This window comes from Schistocerca cancellata, chromosome 2 (assembly GCF_023864275.1).
Source record: "Schistocerca cancellata isolate TAMUIC-IGC-003103 chromosome 2, iqSchCanc2.1, whole genome shotgun sequence".
Lineage (NCBI taxonomy): Eukaryota > Metazoa > Arthropoda > Insecta > Orthoptera > Acrididae > Schistocerca > Schistocerca cancellata.
The window spans coordinates 909,218,501-909,237,934 of NC_064627.1; the positions used below are offsets into that span (position 1 = coordinate 909,218,501).

The 19,434-nt window shown below is 39.1% G+C and overlaps 1 protein-coding gene across 2 annotated transcripts in view; it reads left to right on the forward strand.

The window, feature by feature from the left end:
• The window catches only part of LOC126162842 (cilium assembly protein DZIP1-like), a 289,744-nt gene that overhangs the window by 140,393 nt on the left and 129,917 nt on the right, over positions 1-19,434 (forward strand). For both annotated transcript variants that reach the window (XM_049919606.1, XM_049919605.1), the window contains exon 10: positions 7,679-7,856. In XM_049919606.1, coding sequence (XP_049775563.1) covers positions 7,679-7,856 — 178 coding nt within the window. The remainder of the gene's footprint in view (positions 1-7,678; positions 7,857-19,434) is intronic.

The window sequence follows — 19,434 nt, forward strand, 5'->3', positions numbered from 1 at the left end:
ACTGTGTTGCATTCTATGTGGGCATGACAACCAACAAGCTGTCTGTCCGCATGAGTGGTCACCAACAACCTACGGCCAAGTAACAGCTGCTGCCCAACACAATATTCTTCATTTCAGTGACTGCGTCACAGCCTGTGCCATCTTTATCCTTCCCTTCTACACCAGCTTTTCTGATTCAGAACTAGAGCACCCACTGTCTTTTTACTTCTTTCCTTTTCAACCCCCCCCCCCCCCCTCCCTACCCTGCCCTCCATCTAACCTCCTGACTACACCTAGCTGCCCTAACCTCTCTTCACCTTGTCCCTGTATGCTCCCACAAGCAGCACTTTACCATCCTCCACCCCTACTGTGCTAACCCTCTGCCCCCCCCCCCCCCCTCCGCCCCTGCCTCCTCCTCAAGCCCACCACCTGGTTGCTTCTTCCATCATGAACCGCTGTTCGCAGTCTGGCCTCAGCAGCCAGAGACTGTGTGTGTGTGTGTGTGTGTGTGTGTGTGTGTGTGTGTGTGTGTGTGTGTTTTGACCAAAAGCTCTCTTTCTGACAGTCTTTTTATTGTGCCTATCTGCAACTCAGTGTCTCTTCTATAAGGTGAGTAGCAAATATCCATTCCATAATATTGTGATAACATCCAAAACATCTGTTTCATTTTTTGAAACAGTGGAAAATGGGGGATGGAGTAATGAAAATATTTTGAAAATGGTGGATTGCTACTCGCCATATAGTGGTGATATGCGTCGCAGATAGGCACAACAAACAGACTGTCAAAGAAGTAAGCTTTAAAGGCCTTCATCAGAATTAGACAACCCCCCCCCCCTCCCCCCCACCACACACATTGTCTAATTCCGATGTAAACCTTTTTGGGTGAAAGCTTACTTGTTTGACAGTCTTTTTTTGTGTGTCTAACTGCAACACAACACAAAATCTCCAATATATGAAGAGTAGCAATCTATCCTTTTCGTATTTTTCATTTTTTTGTATATTGTAACAATTTAATTCATTCTGTACATGCTTGAATTGATTTGAAAGTTGATTGAATCCAACTTGTGTCAATAATATCATTAAAAGCAATCATTGTCAGCCTTTTGAAGAAAGGACCTCTTGTTATTACAGGGAAATGACGCTGGCCCGACAATAAGCCTGTTTTCTAAATCTCGCAGTTGCATATGCAATGTTTTACAGAATAGTATCTCCTAAATTTTATAGGCATTTTGAGGACCTCAGAGTTGCTTTGTGTAGATGAAGAATGTTTTGTGAATATAGTAATGCTAAAAAAGACAAGTAAGTGGTCCCTTTTTATGTGGGTGTTATAAATGGCTATTGATGTTTCCAATTTGCAATTGGCAGCCTGAAAACACCAACTATTTATTTTGTGTTCAACATTCAGACTACTAAAATAAGTTTTAAACTAAACTAGAAACAACAAAGCACAAAAATATATTTTATTACATTACAAACATGGAATTTCGTTGCAAATCTTTGGTGCTGTCTGTAAGTATGTGAATGTCATTAAGACACCCACCAGGAAAACCATACACATCGCAACTTAAAATATGGTGCTTGGTGTGTTCCATTCCACATTCATACTTGGCATCTATGGTAAGTGCCCACTCCATCATTAATTGTCTGCATCACCCAGATCCAGTTTGCAGTCTGTTCACCGCAGTCCACTGTCCCCGTGGCAGGTTGAAGTCTGTTAGATCAGTCACCAGGCTGCTGTTTTTCACGACTATCTGCTGCCATTTTTCTCTCTGTGTAGTCTTTGCATCCTTGGGTGTTACTTCATACATCATGAAGGGTTTTGGGATTTGAGATTGTTTTTGGTGGGAATATATTGTTGGATGGGTGTGTCTGATCGAGCCAGCTAACAGCTGAGCTGCTGCTCATCTTCAGATGTGTGGAGATTCAATATGTACTAGGACTGGAAACCAGGGAAAGGGGATTGATCATACTGTTCCTGAGATTATCCTTGTGTTTTCATGGAATTGGATGTCAACGTTTATTGTGCGGATGCTCCTGGCCCATCCCTTTCTGAGGCACAGTAGTCACAAACACTACACAAGAACCAGTGCTGAAGGGCATAATGTCGCTGCTGAACTGCCCCAAGTTGTTCTGCTTGCTTTACTGTTACATTATTTTTTGTTTTCATTTTCTGGGCTACTTCTTCCAAGTGGTACTTGTATGTTAGTGTATGGTCCAGTTTTATTCCCAGTTATTTGGGGGGTCTCTCATGTCTAATGCTTGGCCCATTACATTTAGCTTTAGTTCTCTGTTTGCTTCCCTATTGTTTAGATGCATCGCGGTACTTACAGTTTTTGTTGGGCTGGAGATTAAATGCCACTCACTGTAGTATTTTGCAAGGGTTTTCATATCATGTTAACTAGTTCGTCTAATCTCTTGAAAAACATTGCTTATGCAGCTACTGCAAAGTCATTGGCACATGCAAATACCTGTGAATTTAAAACCGGGATGTGAGATATGTAAAGATTGAACAGAGCTGGTCCCAGTACTGATCCTTGTGGTGTTCCATTTTTCCGAACCTTGTGTTTGCTTATTCTCCCATTTAGTTCTATTGTAAATTTCCATTCTCTTTAACATATTTAGCAGTTTCACAGTTTTCTTGCACTTAAGAGCCTTCATTAATTTATAGATCAGATCTTGCATCCAGACTGGGTCATAAGCAGATGTGAGGTCAAGCAGCACCTCTCCAGTCTTCAAATTATTTTGAAAACCTTGCTCTACATATAGTAGGTTCTGAGCACTAGGACCTGGTCACAGCGGCTTCTGTTCTGTCTCAACTCTCCCTGTGTTGCTGGTAGTATCTGATCGATAATTGGTCCTATTCTGCCCATTAATACTCTCTCAAACAGTTTACAGATAGTGCACAGCAGTGAAATTGGCCTGTAGTGTTTCAGGTGACCTCCAGTATTTCCAAGCTTTTGGATAGCAATGACTGTAGATTCCTTCCATATTTTTTGATCTTACAAATGTTTCTGATGATTGTAAACAATTGTGTTAGCCACTTCACTCCATCCTCACCAATATTCTTCAAGAATTCGGGGAGCAATTCATCCACACCAGCTGCTTTCCAATTTTTGGTGCATTTTAGTGCATTTTCTATTTCTCTGCCTGTTAGTTTACATGTCACCGTATTCTCATCTTCACAGTTATTCATTGCTTCTTTCATGTTCTCCACCATTATTTCCTTTTGTTTTGTAGTCGCAGATATTTTTGAGGTCTGAAGTATGTTGGAACTAATATTGTTTGGAGTGACTTTGCCAATTCATCTGGGTTGGTGGGTGGCTTGTCCCAGCTTTCTTAGGAGTCGCCAACTTTTGTGGCTTGAGTTCTGCTATTCTCTTTCAGTAGGGCTGTGCATTATTTAGTCCGGGAAGTGACTTATTTCTTATAGCATCATTGAGGTATGGACATTTGTGCTGATTTTAGTATCAGTTAACAAATCATATGCAGTTCTGCTGTTTTCCTAACAGTCTGTGAAAATAGTTGCCAGTTGGCTTTCCTGAGCTTTCTCTTCTGAAGTGGTTTATTTCTTACAATGTGTAATTGTAGCCGTAGTTTTGAGTCTTGAGATGATTGCACATTTTGGGAATTGAGCTAAGACTTTTCTTGTGATTGGTTGAGCTATGCCGGATGTTGACTTTGTTATAAAGCACAGTTCGGGTGATGTTGTTGTGTCACAAGTCTTTGACGGGAAGGTGCATTTATCTTTGCCAGTGTATACTAAGTGGCAGTTGTTCAAGTCTGCACAGTCCATTAGTTTCAGGCCATCTTCGCTGCACGTTGCATAGGCCCATCTATCATGATGCGAGTTAAAGCCACCTATGTAAATGGTTGGTTTGTAGATAGCTATTCTATTTATTTTTACTCCAACTGCATGTTCATGTACTTGTGTTAGATTATCTGTCATATTTTCCAACCCATTTCTTACAAGTATGGTGATTCAAAATTTTTTGTGTTAATACAATTCACTACAGTGAATCCATGTACTTTCTGACTGTTAATATTTTGTAGGTGTCTCTCGTGGAGAGCCAGTATGTCAACATCTTTGTCAGTAGCCAGTCTAGTGAGGATTTCTCCTTTGGGTCTGCTAAAACACTCGACATTAATCTGGCATGCCCACAGTTCATGTTTCAGATGAAAACTCAGCTGACAGGGGGCCTTCTTCCTTTTATCCCAAGTATTCTTCTTCTTGCTATTCTTACTACTCATCTGGTTATGCTACAAGGCAGCAATGCGTTTGGCCGTTGCATTTGGGTGACAGTACATCAAGCTGACCTCCTCCATGCTTGATCAGTCATCTTGCTTAATCCACTAGATGCCTACTCACAGGATAGGCCACAGGAAAGCTGTCACCACCCACCCCAAAACACCAGCTAATAGCTTACATTAGTGCAGCAACAAAAACATACACCTACAACATGTTAACTCTGCTATTGCCTGCTAAAAATGAAAAGGGGGAAGTTGCTGTGGAAACATATGACTGGCTAAATCTCTTGAAGAATACTAACTCTAACAAAGTGCCTCACGTAACTAAATGTATCCACTTTGAGTTGATTGGTAGCTACAAAGATAGTGTACATTGCAAAATAGACATTGATGGAAATGAATTTGTGCACCACATTTTTCATGAAGAAAGTTGATCTGTTGAGTTTCCTGCTGCAGTAATTATAAACAGCGATGACAAAACAATGAAAAGATTATCTTTTTGAAAACATCATGACCTATTGCAAAGAGGAATAAAAATATGTTTTATGTCCTGAAGTGGAAACAGAAATTGAACCAGAATCTCAAGTCAGTGAGAATGAGGATCCTGAGGAAGAATCTTACCAGCCAGATTTTCCAGAAACAAACAGGAAGAGGCAAAAATAATGTTCATGAACGATCTTGAACCCCTTCAGACACAAGTATTTTAGAAGTAGAAAATCAACTCCTGTGGCCACTATAAAATATGCTCTGTCATTAATCAAAATTTTGTCTGAAAGATGACATAACACAAAGTAAAAATACCAATACTTTGTCTCTCCTCCCAAAATAAATAAATAAATATTAAAAACAAAAATAAAAAATATCTGTGCTGGGTATGCTAATTTTTCTCAGTTTGAGGTCAATTTATTTGGTTTTAAGTTTTTGTACACTACAGTGTGCTATAGGTCTGAAAGGTTTAACCACTTAATATGTTATTATAGTTTAAAAAAGTGTGTACCATTTTATAAAGGACATTTTAAGGGTAATATATGCAGAATTTGTATCTTAAATATGTCAAATTAAACAATGACAATAAAGTGAAACTTTAAAATACATTATCTCAATACACCTATTTTCCATCATCAACATTCAACCAGTTATAATTCAATCAAATTTAGGGTCAGAGATTTTTTTCAGATAGTTCAGAATTTAATCCTGAATGTAAAAATTACTATAGTGCAAAATCCAAAATTTTCGACGAGAGGTCCTTTATTCAAAACACTTATGGAAATGCAGCTGGGTGATATCGTCAACAACTGCTGATATTTCGACCCTGCCTTTTCAAGCAAGCAAGCACAGTGCAAGCAAATTTAATACCTCGGTTTTCACAGAAACTTCATAAAGGTAACACACACACACACACACACACACACACACTGTAAACACTAGCGCCATCACAAACCAAAGTGACATTATAATCAACGGTGTGTCACCATAACTCGGTCCCTCTGTTATTTGACAAGTGAGAAAATAGGATTCCTTGCAGAATTTAAACAAAAACCAACGTCTGTTATATTCCATAGGATGACCAGTGCCAAGACAATGTTCTGCAATGGCAGATTTGCTCAGCTGTTGTAAACATGTGCGTTACTTATGCTCAATATGGCAGTCCTCCACAGTCCTGATAGTCTGGCCAATATATGACATGCCACAACTGAAAAATAACCAGTTCTGTTTGAAATGCTCCCTGCGTGAGGCAAAAGGCTGTAGACTTTGTTGCCACCTCGGTATTATCGTCACTCAACTGGAGCACAGTTGGTCGAAAGGGCAGCACATGACTAATATGTCTTTCACTATAACCATTCTGATGAAAGGTGACTTCAAAATAGGCTGGTTCAGCTGACAAACTCTCAGGGTCTGAGTGACATGAGCCCTCTGAACCTAGGTATGAAGTACCTCTTCATGTTGAGCCAGGTGGTGACAACTGTCAGCCTGCAAATACAACATGCCATCCACCTTCCTTCTGACCAACACATCAAGAAATGGAAGAAAGCTGTCCCTTTCCACCTTCATTGTAAAACAAATATTCAGGTGGATTAAATTCAGGTGTTCTAAAAAGTTATTCAAATTCTCACTACCACTTTTCGTCAGAATGGTTATAGTGAAAAACAGGTCAGACATGCGTTGTGCTATGCAGTGGGTGAGTGATAATAATACCAAAGTAGCACCAAAGTCTATAGCCATCTTGCCTTACACAGGGAACATTTCAAACAGGACTGGTTGTATTTTGTGCAAATATAATGTGAAGTGTGTTTCTCGACCACCATCGAAGATCAGGGTCCTTTTAGGTTCCTTAAAGGATGATCTTGGTTTGCGTGAGGTGAGTGTCTGTTGTATTCCTTGCAGTTGTGGCTTGGCATATATTGGCCAGACTATTAGGACTGTGGAGGACTGGTGTACTGAGCATAAGCAACACACATGCTTACATCAACCGAGCTAATCTGCCTTTGCAGTCATCCTATGGAATATAACAACATGGAGATCCTGGCCTGCACTTCCAGCTGTTGGGATAGTGTTATTAAGGAAGAGTTGGAATTAAATTAGCAAGTAACCTTACAAATATAGATGGTGGTTTTTCTTTAGATTCTGCAAGGAATCCTGCTCTTTCGCTTGTCAAAAAACAGAGCGACAGAATTTATGCTACCTCACCCTTTGATTTTTTTAAATTTCAATGTTGATAGTTTCTGACATCAATTGTTTTTGGATGTTGATGGTGGCAGTGTTTACATTGTGTGTGTGTGTGTGTGTGTGTGTGTGTGTGTGTGTGTGTGTGTGTATTACAGAGTTTCTGTGAAAACTGATGTATTAAATTCTGTTGCACAGTCCATACTTGCTGCAATTTTGCCTTCAAAATATGAGCATTTGTTGAAGAAGTCACCTGGCTGCATTTCTGTAAGTTGTTTGAATATTGTTTGAACAGTGTATATGCTGGGAGACACTAAGGTCTCACAAGAGGTCCCTTTTCACTTTCTGGCTCACAATTCCAGAAATGTGATAGTGGTTTCCAGTCTTTCTGGTACTTTGAAAACCCTGGGTAAATGTCGTTAGACTTAATTATGTATGTGTAATTACAGCAGACATTTAACTTTGTTTTGATGAATTATAACATGATAGTGTTCTAACGAAGATGTGAAGCAATGAATATCAAATTAATGTAAGAAGACTGAAAGATCGTTTCAGTAGAGTCCTAAATGCCTAGTTATAGTTGATAACAGATACAGTGTGTGGAACTCACTTTCATGTGCATTAAAAATTGCATAAAATTTTATTTTCTATTTGTAACTGGTCTTTCCCTGTACCTATCATGTGTATTGATTTTTTAATCTGACAAGACCTCTTAATCTGAATGAAAACAGTTGATAATTTTTTTGCTGCTTGTTTGATTGTAATGTAATTTTGTCATTTGCTAACACAGGAGAAAGTTTCATACTACAAGCAAACAATTGCAAGCTGACCTGCGTAAAGAACTGCAGCTAATTCTAGATCGTCGGCTACGGGAAATGGGTGTTGATCCAGACTGGTCTCATTTACCCCAAGCTTCTTTGCAGCACAAGATGACAACTCTGAAACATCATCAACATATTGCTGCTAAGGTATATCATTCTATAAGTATAGATTGACTTTTATGGGCCTCAACTTAAAAGATTCATTTTTGTTAAATACGAAAAGGAACAAAGGAAGTCATGAAGAAGTAACATCATACAGGCCCATTTAGGTTAATCTGCCTTGAAGAGGGAAACAGTAGTGAGCTTCACTACCATTTCCAGCTGTGGACTGTTACAGAGACATAAAAACTTACAAATTTAAAAAAATTTAAATATAAATAAATTTATATAAAAATAAATAAATAAATATATTTAAAAAGAAAGATGACGAGACTTACCAAACAAAAGCGCTGGCAGGTCGATAGACACACAAACAAACACAAACATACACACAAAATTCTAGCTTTCGCAACCAACGGTTGCCTCGTCAGGAAAGAGGGAAGGAGAAGGAAAGACAAAAGGATATGGGTTTTAAGGGAGAGGGTAAGGAGTCGTTCCAATCCCGGGAGCGGAAAGACTTACCTTAGGGGGAAAAAAGGACAGGTATACGCTCGCACACACACACATATCCATCCGCATATACACAGACACAGTGTATATGCGGATGGATATGTGTGTGTGTGCGAGTGTATACCTGTCCTTTTTTCCCCCTAAGGTAAGTCTTTCCGCTCCCGGGATTGGAATGACTCCTTACCCTCTCCCTTAAAACCCATATCCTTTTGTCTTTCCTTCTCCTTCCCTCTTTCCTGACGAGGCAACCGTTGGTTGCGAAAGCTAGAATTTTGTGTGTATGTTTGTGTTTGTTTGTGTGTCTATCGACCTGCCAGCGCTTTTGTTTGGTAAGTCTCGTCATCTTTCTTTTTAAATATATTTTTCCCACGTGGAATGTTTCCCTCTATTATATTCATATCATAAATAAATAAATAAATTTATATAAAATGTATTGACCATTATATTGTGAATGATTAGATGATGAATTGCTTCCATACTTCTTTATTCACTATAATCATCATCAAAAGCAACCAAATAATCAACTGCCCCCTGCATTAGATTTTTCTGTTGACTTGTATTTCTTCTGTATCGGACTAGTGACCACCAGTGGTACAAGCCATAGTGGGTGGCAACACCGAACTACACAGCTGTCAGAGTGTCCTTATGAACGATGCTTAAACTGATAGTATGATTTGCAACAAGGCATCATGGGAGTCACATCATTCTCTTATACATATGTCGAAATTAAAACTGGTCTTCCTCAAATGTTAGTTTGAGTACCACAGTTTGTTACTAGCCATGTAAGGTGATGTACCCTTTCTTTCCTTTGACCTGAGATTTATAATTAATTGAATGCATCACTTAAGACATTTACCCCAGGGAAGGAGGTTGTGATGAAGGTGATGGTACTGGTGGCACCGGCTGTGATGATGGCGGCAGCTGCAGCGGAGGCATGGCTGTGGCACCGCAGGAGCTGGGCGACTGCTGTGGCCCCTGACAGCTGAAGGGGGCACCCACAACAGAGGGGACGATTTTGAAAATGTCAGCAGCAGTAGTGGAGATGGCGAGGGCACTGATCACAATGTGGAAGACTCTTGGGCAGACGGAGGATGTGGGGCCAGTGGAGGCACTCCTGGCATGCAGCCACCCTTGCGAGGTCATAGCTGGTTGACACATCACGACACTCTCCACTCAGCCATGTGGATGATGCCCAAATAGCTGTGCCAAACAAGAAGCATCGCGGTGCCAGTGCTGATGGACAGTGGTAGCAGATGCAGCAGAGTCTGGGGCTGACGACTGTGCAACAACCCTGCTGAACACTTTTCACCAACAGGGGTGAACCTATAAGAACTGAGGAACCGATGAAGAGCTGCTTCTGGTGACACAACCGAAACTTATTTTTTGCTCCTAGTCTTAACACTTTGTCGTCCGCATGTCTCAAACAAATTTATCTGCTTGGCATCAAAAGATCTAATTCAGATTACTTGGCTTGTTGCCAGCCATTCTTGACATTATCAGGAGATTATAAATTGTTAAGTTTTAATAATCTCATCATTAGTTCTCATAAGTTCTCAATCCTGTTCCCCTACTTTCATGAAATTTCGAAGATATACATATGTAATCATGGGTGGCTGGAATATGATAGTAGGAAAAGGAAGAGAAGGAGACGTAGTAGGTGAAAATGGAATGGGGGTAAGAAATGAAAGAGGAAGCCACCTGGTCGAATTTTGCACAGAGCATAACTTAATCATAGCTAACACTTGGTTCAAGAATCATAAAATAAGGTTGTATACATGGAAGAGGCCTGGAGATACTCGAAGGTTTCAGATAGATTATATAATGGTAAGACAGAGTTTTAGAAACCACGTTTTAAATTCTAAGACATTTCCAGGGGCAGATGTAGACTCTGACCACAATCTATTGGTTATGAACTGTAGATTTAAACTGAAGAAACTGCAAAAAAGTGGGAATTTAAGGAGATGGGACCTGGATAAACTGAAAGAACCAGAGGTTGTACAGAGTTTCAGGGAGAACATTAGGGAACGATTGACAGGAATGGGGGGAAGAAATACAGTAGAAGAAGAATGGGTAGCTTTGAAGGATGAAATAGTCAAGGCAGCAGAGGATCAAGGAGGTAAAAAGATGAGGGCTAGTAGAAATCATTGGGTAACAGAACATATACTGAATTTAACTGATGAAAGGAGAAAATATAGAAATGCAGCAAATGAAGCAGGCAAAAAGGAATACAAATGTCTCGACAGTAAGTGCAAAATGGCTAAGCGGAGGTGGCTAGAGGACTAATGTAAGGATGTAGAGGCATATATCACTAGGGGGTAAGATAGATACTGCCTACAGGAAAATTAAAGATACTTTTGGAGAAAAGAGAACCACTTGTATGAATATCAAGAGCTCAGATGGAAACCCAGTTCTAAGCAAAGAAGGGAAAGCAGAAAAATTGGAAGCAGTATATAGAGGGTCTGTACAAGGGTGATGTACTTGAGGCCAATATTATGGAAATGGAAGAGGATGTAGGTGAAGATGAAATGCGAGATATGATACTGTGTGAAGAGTTTGACAGAGCACTGAAAGACCTAAGCCGAAACAAGGCCCCTCGAGTAGACAACATTTCATTAGGACTACTGATAGCCTTGGGAGAGCCAGCCCTGACAAAACTCTACCATCCGGTGGGCAAGATGTATGAGACAGGCAAAATACCCTCAGACTTCAAGAAGAATATAATAATTACAATCCCAAAGAAAGCAGGTGTTGACAGATGTGAAAATTACCGAGCTGTCAGTTTAATAAGCCACAGATGCAAAATACTAACACGAATTCTTTGCAGATGAATGGAAAAACTGGTAGAAGCTGACCTCGGGGAAGATCAGTTTGGATTCCGTAGAAATGTTGTAAAACGTGAGGCCATACTGACCCTATGACTTATCTTAAAAAAAATAGATTAAGGAAAGGCAATCCTACGTTTCTAGCATTTGCAGACTTAGAGAAAGATTTTGACAATGTTGACTGGAATACTCTCTTTCAAATTCTGAAGATGGCAGGAGTATAATATTTGAACAAAAGGCTATTTACAGTTTGTACAGAAACCAGATGGCAGTTATAAGAGTCGAGGGACATGAAAGGGAAGCAGTGGTCGGGCCTATCCCCGATGTTATTCAATCTTTATATTGAGCAAGCAGTAAAGGAAACAAAAGAAAAATTCTGAGTAGGAATTAAAATCCATGGAGAAGAAATAAAAACTTTGAGGTTCACCGATGACATTGTAATTCTGTCAGAGACAGCAAAGGACCTGGAAGAGCAGCTGAACGGAATGAACAGTGCCTTGAAAGGAGGATATAAGATGAACATCAACAAAAGCAAAACGAGGGTAATGGAATGTAATCGAATTAAATCGGGTGATGCTGAGGGTATTAGATTAGGAAATGAGACGCTTAAAGTAGTAAATGAGTTTCGTTATTTGGGGAGCAAAATAACTGATGATGGTCGAAGTAGAGAGGATATAAAATGTAGACTGGCAATGGCAAGGAAAGCGTTTCTGAAGAAGAGAAATTTGTTAACACTGGGTATAGATTTGTGTCAGGAAGTCGTTTCTGAAAGTATTTGTATGGAGTGTAGCCATGTATGGAAGTGAAACGTGGACGATAAATAGTTTGGACAAGAAGAGAGTAGAAGCTTTCGAAATGTGGTGCTACAGAAGAATGCTGAAGATTAGATGGGTAGATCACATAACTAATGAGGAGGTATTGAATAGAATTAGGGAGAAGAGAAATTTGTGTCACACCTTGACTAGAAGAAGGGATTGGTTGGTAGGACATGTTCTGAGGCATCAAGGGATGACCAATTTAGTATTGCAGGGCAGCGTGGAGGGTAAAAATCGTAGAGGGAGACCAAGAGATGAATACACTAAGCAGATTCAGAAGGATGTAGGCTGCAGTAGGTACTGGGAAATGAAGAAGCTTGCACAGGGTAGAGTAGCTTGGAGAGCTGCATCAAACCAGTCTCTGGACTGAAGACCACCACCACCACCACCACCACAACAACAACAACAACAACAACAACAACAACAACATATATAAATAAATACAAAATTTGTTTCTTTCATATCTTTGTTTATTTGCATTGCCTTTGGTACTTAGTATTTTCTTTCATATGATATGCAGCATAAGTCTCCAAGATGTAATGCAACTCCACAAGACTTGCACATTAAGTTTGTTGTTCTTATTTTTTTGTATTTGGAACATAACTGGCAGTTTCTTTGTTTTCGTTTATTCGTTTTGGAAATAAGTATTAGTTGTTGTTGCTTTATGTGACCGGAAAGTCTGTCAACTGGATCATGATGAGACGTACACAATGTAGTGGCAACCTCAAAGTTTTGCTCAGATGCAGGTACATGGTGTTTTATCCACAAATCGGACACTTTCAATAAAAAAATCATGAAATCGGAGACTCTTGTGTTGTGTATTGAAATACTGACATGTACAGAATGCATTAAATAATGAACAATTAAAGAGTTACATGCAAACCTTTTTTGACCATTTTATAGTTTTTCTGTATATGGGGTAATAACTCAAATATTGGTTTGCCTGAACCACTCCATGTATTTGTTGTAGTCAAATACACTCTCAGGTTTTTTTAATTGTGTAATTGGTTTTTCTCCATTTTATTTGAGTGTCAGTCAAAGTGGCATTATGTTTTGTAGAGATCATTTGTGTCATTTTAGTTTTCGAAGCTCTCCATACCTGTGCAAGTACTTCACCTTTCTGTTGATGACAATCTTCACACACATTGACTTTTGTGCTCTTTAATTTTTTCGGAAATCTTCTATTTTTTCATATTGTTCCATAAACTCAAATTTTCTTTTCAAGTAACTTCTCTGCAAGTTCTACACTGTTATAATAATTATCCATGTAGAGGTGATGCCACTTTCGATAAGAAGGTGTTAATAGTTCCGCCACTGTTTTTGCTAAAGGCTGTCCAGCACCAGAATATATCTTCAATGAGGAGATGTACCCCGTCCTTGAATCACACAGCATCCAAATGAGTATGCCATATTTTGTAATTTTTGACAGATTGTAAACTTTAAAATTTAATCGTCCATGCCATGGTATCATTCCTTCATCAGTGTTTTGACCTAGATTAAAAGTTTCTTTAAACTTTTTGGAAAAATAATCAGTTACAAATTGCACTTTGAAAAGCCAGTCGGCATTATCCCGTTTATTATTGTTGTTGGAAAAATGTAAAAAGTGATAATATTTGTCTGTATCGGATATGGGACATCGTTTTGCAAAATATCAGTGTGTCTATCAATGGATTCATTGACCAATAATCATTGATCCTTGCTTTTTTTACAGTTCCCATAAGGATAGCAAGCCCAAACCATTTTCTAAGTTCGGGTCCCGTAACGTCGACAAATTTGACATTTTTTAAATCCAGTTTCCTTCTATTGCAATTTTGACTGTAGTACTTGTTGGTTTCGTTGCTAATATATTCAGATAGATTGTTCCTAATGTATAATTCTACAATATCCTCTACACTCTATGTGTCTTTGGGAAATATGTTTGGACCCGGAGATCCTTCAGATTCATTATTGGTCCTCGGTAAATCAAAGTCTGACCACTGTGTATTGTCTTCTTCGTCCGATTCATCCGAATCAGTTGCCAACCGTGGTGTTCGCCAAATTCTTCTTCGATGTATTTCACTATCTTGTGATGATTCTGCTTCACTTTCATTTTTTCTGTATCCAGTCTCTTCTTCCCAATCGGCCAAGTCGTCCGGAACTTCAGACAAGATGCTCACGCATTCATCGTAAATAATCATATTATCTCTTTCATCTGCCATGATGAAAGGCCACAAGTACTTATAGAAGCAAAAAACTTGATGACGTGTGTAACTTACTGTTACCCGAAACAAAACACCAACAGAATGCAAAAGATACAAAAGTGTTGTCGCCGGCCACTGTGCAGTACTATGTTCATGACACCACTGTGGTGTCACCGGCCACTGAGTGATACTATGCACATGACACCACTGTGGTGTCGCCAGCTCTTGACCTCTATTTTGCGCATGACACCTCTGTGGCGTCACCGGCCACTGAGCAATACCATCCACATGACTCCACTGATGTGTCGCCAGATGGCATATTGTTAAATGTTCGCACTAGTCATTTTGCTTCCCTGTTTGTTGAGGGTGGAAAGGAGGAGCCATGGCATGACGAACACAATTTTTTTTAAATTTTTTTTTTATATACAAAAAACTTCAAATTCGTGAAATATGAACTAGGAGCAATTGTCAGTAACTAGGATGTATGGAAGGCCTTCCGCTGCAAATATTTATGAGAGTTGATTCCCAAGGCTGCTGTGGATCTGGCCACAGTGACAAAGAAGTACGAGGAGGCACCTGATAGTTGGCACACTGTGGGCAGGCTGCAACAACATGAGCTATTTCCCCAACAATGCCTGATTTTGTAATGCAAAATAATTTCTCAAAGGATGACAAGCTTGACCCAAAGGTTTGTCCAGCCAGCATCAAAAAGATTTTGAACTTCCATGTCTAGGTGAAAACAAAGTAATTCCTCTTTATAAAACTCTGGATCCAGACCAATCAGGAATGTGATAAGACACCAGCATTTGTATGCCCATTATTAATTGTACTTATCAGTTTTCTGTGGCTTCTTGATTCTGTTTTATTTCTGTTAACTGTTTCACATCTCTCATGTTTTGCACTAGCACACTGCACATGTGGAGAGGAGGTATTTCATCAAAACTGTTCCAAATGCATGTGGTATTTTTGCAACCCTTACTTCATGTGCAACATTGAGAGTGTAGACTGATGCATTATCTTCTGCTGGTCAGTGGTGGACTTCCTCCAGTGTGAATCTGATGGGAAATTAAAGTTTGATAGCTTGCATTCCATTTTCGGGGTCTATAATTCTTCACTGTAATTCAGTTTGTTCACGTCACATAGCACCTGTCCACATTTGCTTTCATATATAATGCTGTTGGACAAAACCAGAACTGGAAAATCCAGGATGGAATAATGACAAAATTGTGAAAGCATTGCTACTCACCATATAGCAGAGATGTTAAATTGCAAACAGGCACAACAAGAAGACTACTAAGCATGTAATGTTGCATCTGCTATTTTTGGAAGGATCGGTTTGCCATTGGAAGTATGTAGTAGACTTTTGTTGTGCCTGTCTGTGATTCAACATCTCCGCTACACGGTGAGTAGCAGTCTTTTCATAACATTGTCATTATATAACCCTGTTAGTGTCACCTTCTAATAGTCATTCATTGTTTTTCTCTGATATATCTCACTGTCTCTAACATTTGTTTTGCATTTCAGATGCAAAAGCTGCAACTGAAAACATGAAGCTCAGTTAGTAAAGTAAAGCTGTCCTCACCGTGAAGGTTGACTTGAACACCACAGTGCTTTACTAGGAATGATTTTAATAATAATATGCATTACTTTCCTCTGACCTTTTGAACTAACTTTCATGGCCAGTTATAGTGTGAGCTATTGTTTAATACGTACTCTGAACTACAGTGCAACTTGGTTATCTTTTGTATTAACAAATCGTTATCAGATGTAAAACAAGTGATAAAGGTCAAAGAACCCTGCATTTATTGTCCGTTAGATCATTGGTATGCATTTATCAAGTTGTAGTCTAATTCACACAGATTATTCACATTTTCTAACATTTACTTCCAAACAGGCTACTGCTTTAATTACTGGTCTCTTTAAAAAATTAATAGTATTTATTACGGCCAGCTTTAGAATAAGCTACCTTGCAAGTTAATGTCACACTCAGTAACAATCACAACGGGCATTGTCACACACATACCATTTAACTATTAACCCTTAAGCGGGTGCACTTATGTATAAAGTGCATCAACCACAAATAACATTGTTTTTCACTGTTCCATTGCTGTGTTACAATTGCAAGCCTGCTTTTATTCCCTCATTATTGCTTCTTCTAAGACAGTGATAAGCTTGTTGTTATACATCCAAGTGAGGAGCTGTAATATAAAATAAACAGCGAACCAGGTGAGAAAAAAATTCACGATCATGGTAAGAAAATGACCCAGATTGTGAGCTAGCAGCACAAATCCCCAATTAATCAGTTACCTATCAGATAATTAGTAATGGAATAAATGTTTGGTGGAGGTCTGATGTAACTGTACGGTTTAATGCTCCGATTGGGTCATTACTGTGCGGTAAAATCTGTAGACTGCAAGAGTGATATAATGGAAATTTGTTTTATTATTGTTTAGTTAAACTATGACTTAGCTCAAACAATATAAGTTTATTTTATCATTATTTAATTAAATCAAGATTAAATTATGATTTTGCTCGTACATGTTTACTTTGGTAACATTAAGACAGCTACCCTTTACATGTGGACAAAGCACACCATGTGCCCACTCAGATTATGAAAACCAGTGCACCCGCTAAATGGTTAATGATCATTCAAACAGATTCTGCTTTTATATTTTGCGTTTCATTTGCTGAACACACTTCCTCATTGCATTCACCTTTCATAAATAATATTTGTGTTTCGTGCACCAACTCCTACACATTGACACATGTGTACAATTTTGGTCTCTCCCTTATGCACTTCAGAAACTGTCAACTCACCCATGACTGTGTTGACCAGCTTAACAATGCCTTAAACCAAGTAAGCAAGCAAGCATCAGTGCTGCCCAGTATCTCAAATGTACAACAACCCATAACCAAAAAGTGTTAGTCAGAGACACTGTTAGTCATGGCAACATATACACTTCTGAGTCAAAATGTTATGACCACTTGTATGTTGGTCAGCTTTCTTGGAATGCAACCCAATTGTGTTTTTATATAGCGTAGAGTCAATAAATCCATGGTAGATTTCCAAAGGTATGTGGCACCAGATGTCTACACACAAATTATGCATATCGTGTAAATTACAGGCTGATGATTTGTGGGTGTGGAGCTGGTGCATGATAACATCCCTGATGTTTTCCATAGGGTTCATATCTGATAAATTTGGTGGCAAAGGCATAGTATGAATACACAGCATGCTCCTCAATCCACTGTAGTACGATTCTGGCCTTGTGAAATTGATATTTACCTGCTATAAGATACCTTTACTGTTGAGAAAGACATATAGCATGAAGGTATGCAGGCAGTCCACAGTAATGTTCTTATGATCCACAGCTGTCGTGGTGACTTTGATTACCACCACAGACTGCATGGAAGACCAGGTTCATGTTCCAGTAGCATAATATTGCCCCCACTAGCCTGTGCAAGAGTCGAGCACCCATTCGCCGGGATGACAGCATATCCAGACTCAGACATTGACCTGATGTAATAGAAAACGTGATTTATTGACCTGGCAACACATTTCCATTGATCCATGGTCTAATCTCATTGATACTGTGCATGCTGCAATTGTAATTGACAATGTCGAATCAACATGAGGTCCCATAGTGATTGACTGCTGCGTAGTTTAACACTGTGCACTGAACAGTGTGCTAAGGAACACTTGCTTCAGTACCAACATTATACTCTGTCTTCTGATCTGCCACATATCACTGTCTACCCTGCTTTACAAAGTCGGCAAGCCTCCGAATTTTACAGTCTGTGATGAGGTAATGACAACAAACACCTGGTTTCTATTTGTGATTTCACCATGCTTCCACCACTTTCCACAGATGCTCACAACCACAGCACATGAGCAGCCGGCCAGGTATGACATTTCTGAAATGCTCATTCCCAGACACTGGACCACAATAATCAGCCACTTGTCAAAGTTGCTATGTTGGGTGACTTCCCCATGTGTGGTCCATATCATCACTAGAATGATTCCCCATTTCTCTCTGCTCCACTTGTAGACTTTTCTTACTGCTTTACATAGTCACAACTCCACAACACAAGCTTGTGTCTGTTTTTAGATATATTTTTCCCACGTGGAATGTTTCCCTCTATTATATATATACTTTATATATATACTTTAGTAGTTTTTGATATTGACTGCTAGCACCAGAAAAAAATCATAAATTGAAGGTACATCACTGCTGAAAGCTTTTAGAACCAAGAATCATTTGGCATTTTCAGTTGCAGTGGGAATAGCAGTGAACAGAGAAGGAAGGGAGACATAGAAGATCTAAAGACTAGTGTGCGAGTGTATACCCGTCCCTTTTTCCCCCTAAGGTAAGTCTTTCCGCTCCCGGGATTGGAATGACTCCTTACCCTCTCCCTTAAAACCCAAATCCTTTCGTCTTTCCCTCTCCTTCCCTCTTTCCTGATGAGGCAACCGTTGGTTGCGAAAGCTTGAATTTTGTGTGTATGTTTGTGTTTGTTTGTGTATCTATCGACCTGCCAGCGCTTTTGTTTGGTAAGTCTCATCATCTTTCTTTTTAGATATATTTTTCCCACGTGGAATGTTTCCCTCTATTATATATATATACTTTATATATATACTTTAGTAGTTTTTGATATTGACTGCTAGCACCAGAAAAAAATCATAAATTGAAGGTACATCACTGCTGAAAGGTTTTGGAACCAAGAATCATTTGGCATTTTCAGTTGCAGTGGGAATAGCAGTGAACAGAGAAGGAAGGGAGACATAGAAGATCTAAAGACTAGTAGAACGTTTCATCAGTGTCTTGTCAGACAGTGGCAGAGCAATGCAGAGATGTTCATTAAACTCCAGTGGCAGATGTTGCAAGAGAAGTATTGTGTTCTATGAAAGGTTTACTGTAATATTCTGAGGATTTACATTACAAGAAGAATCAGGCAACACAATACTCCCCCAACAAACATATCACATGATGATCGTGACAGGAAAAATGAATCTCGAAGTACTGTCCACTACTTGCCATAAGGTGTCTTTGAGAGTGTATAGATAGATTCTTCTCCAAGCATTGTAGTTTTTAATGGAATCAACAGACACACTTCATCATAATTTCACCTCTATGATAATGTGTATTTTGTTCCTTTCTTCAAAGTTGAGGATCCTCTCTATATGGCTATATGGAGTGCAATGTATGAATGAATCATTCTTCAAACTCAAAATATGATTACTGAATTATCGTATATACCTTTATCAAAATACTTCTTGAATAGTTAAATATTATCACAA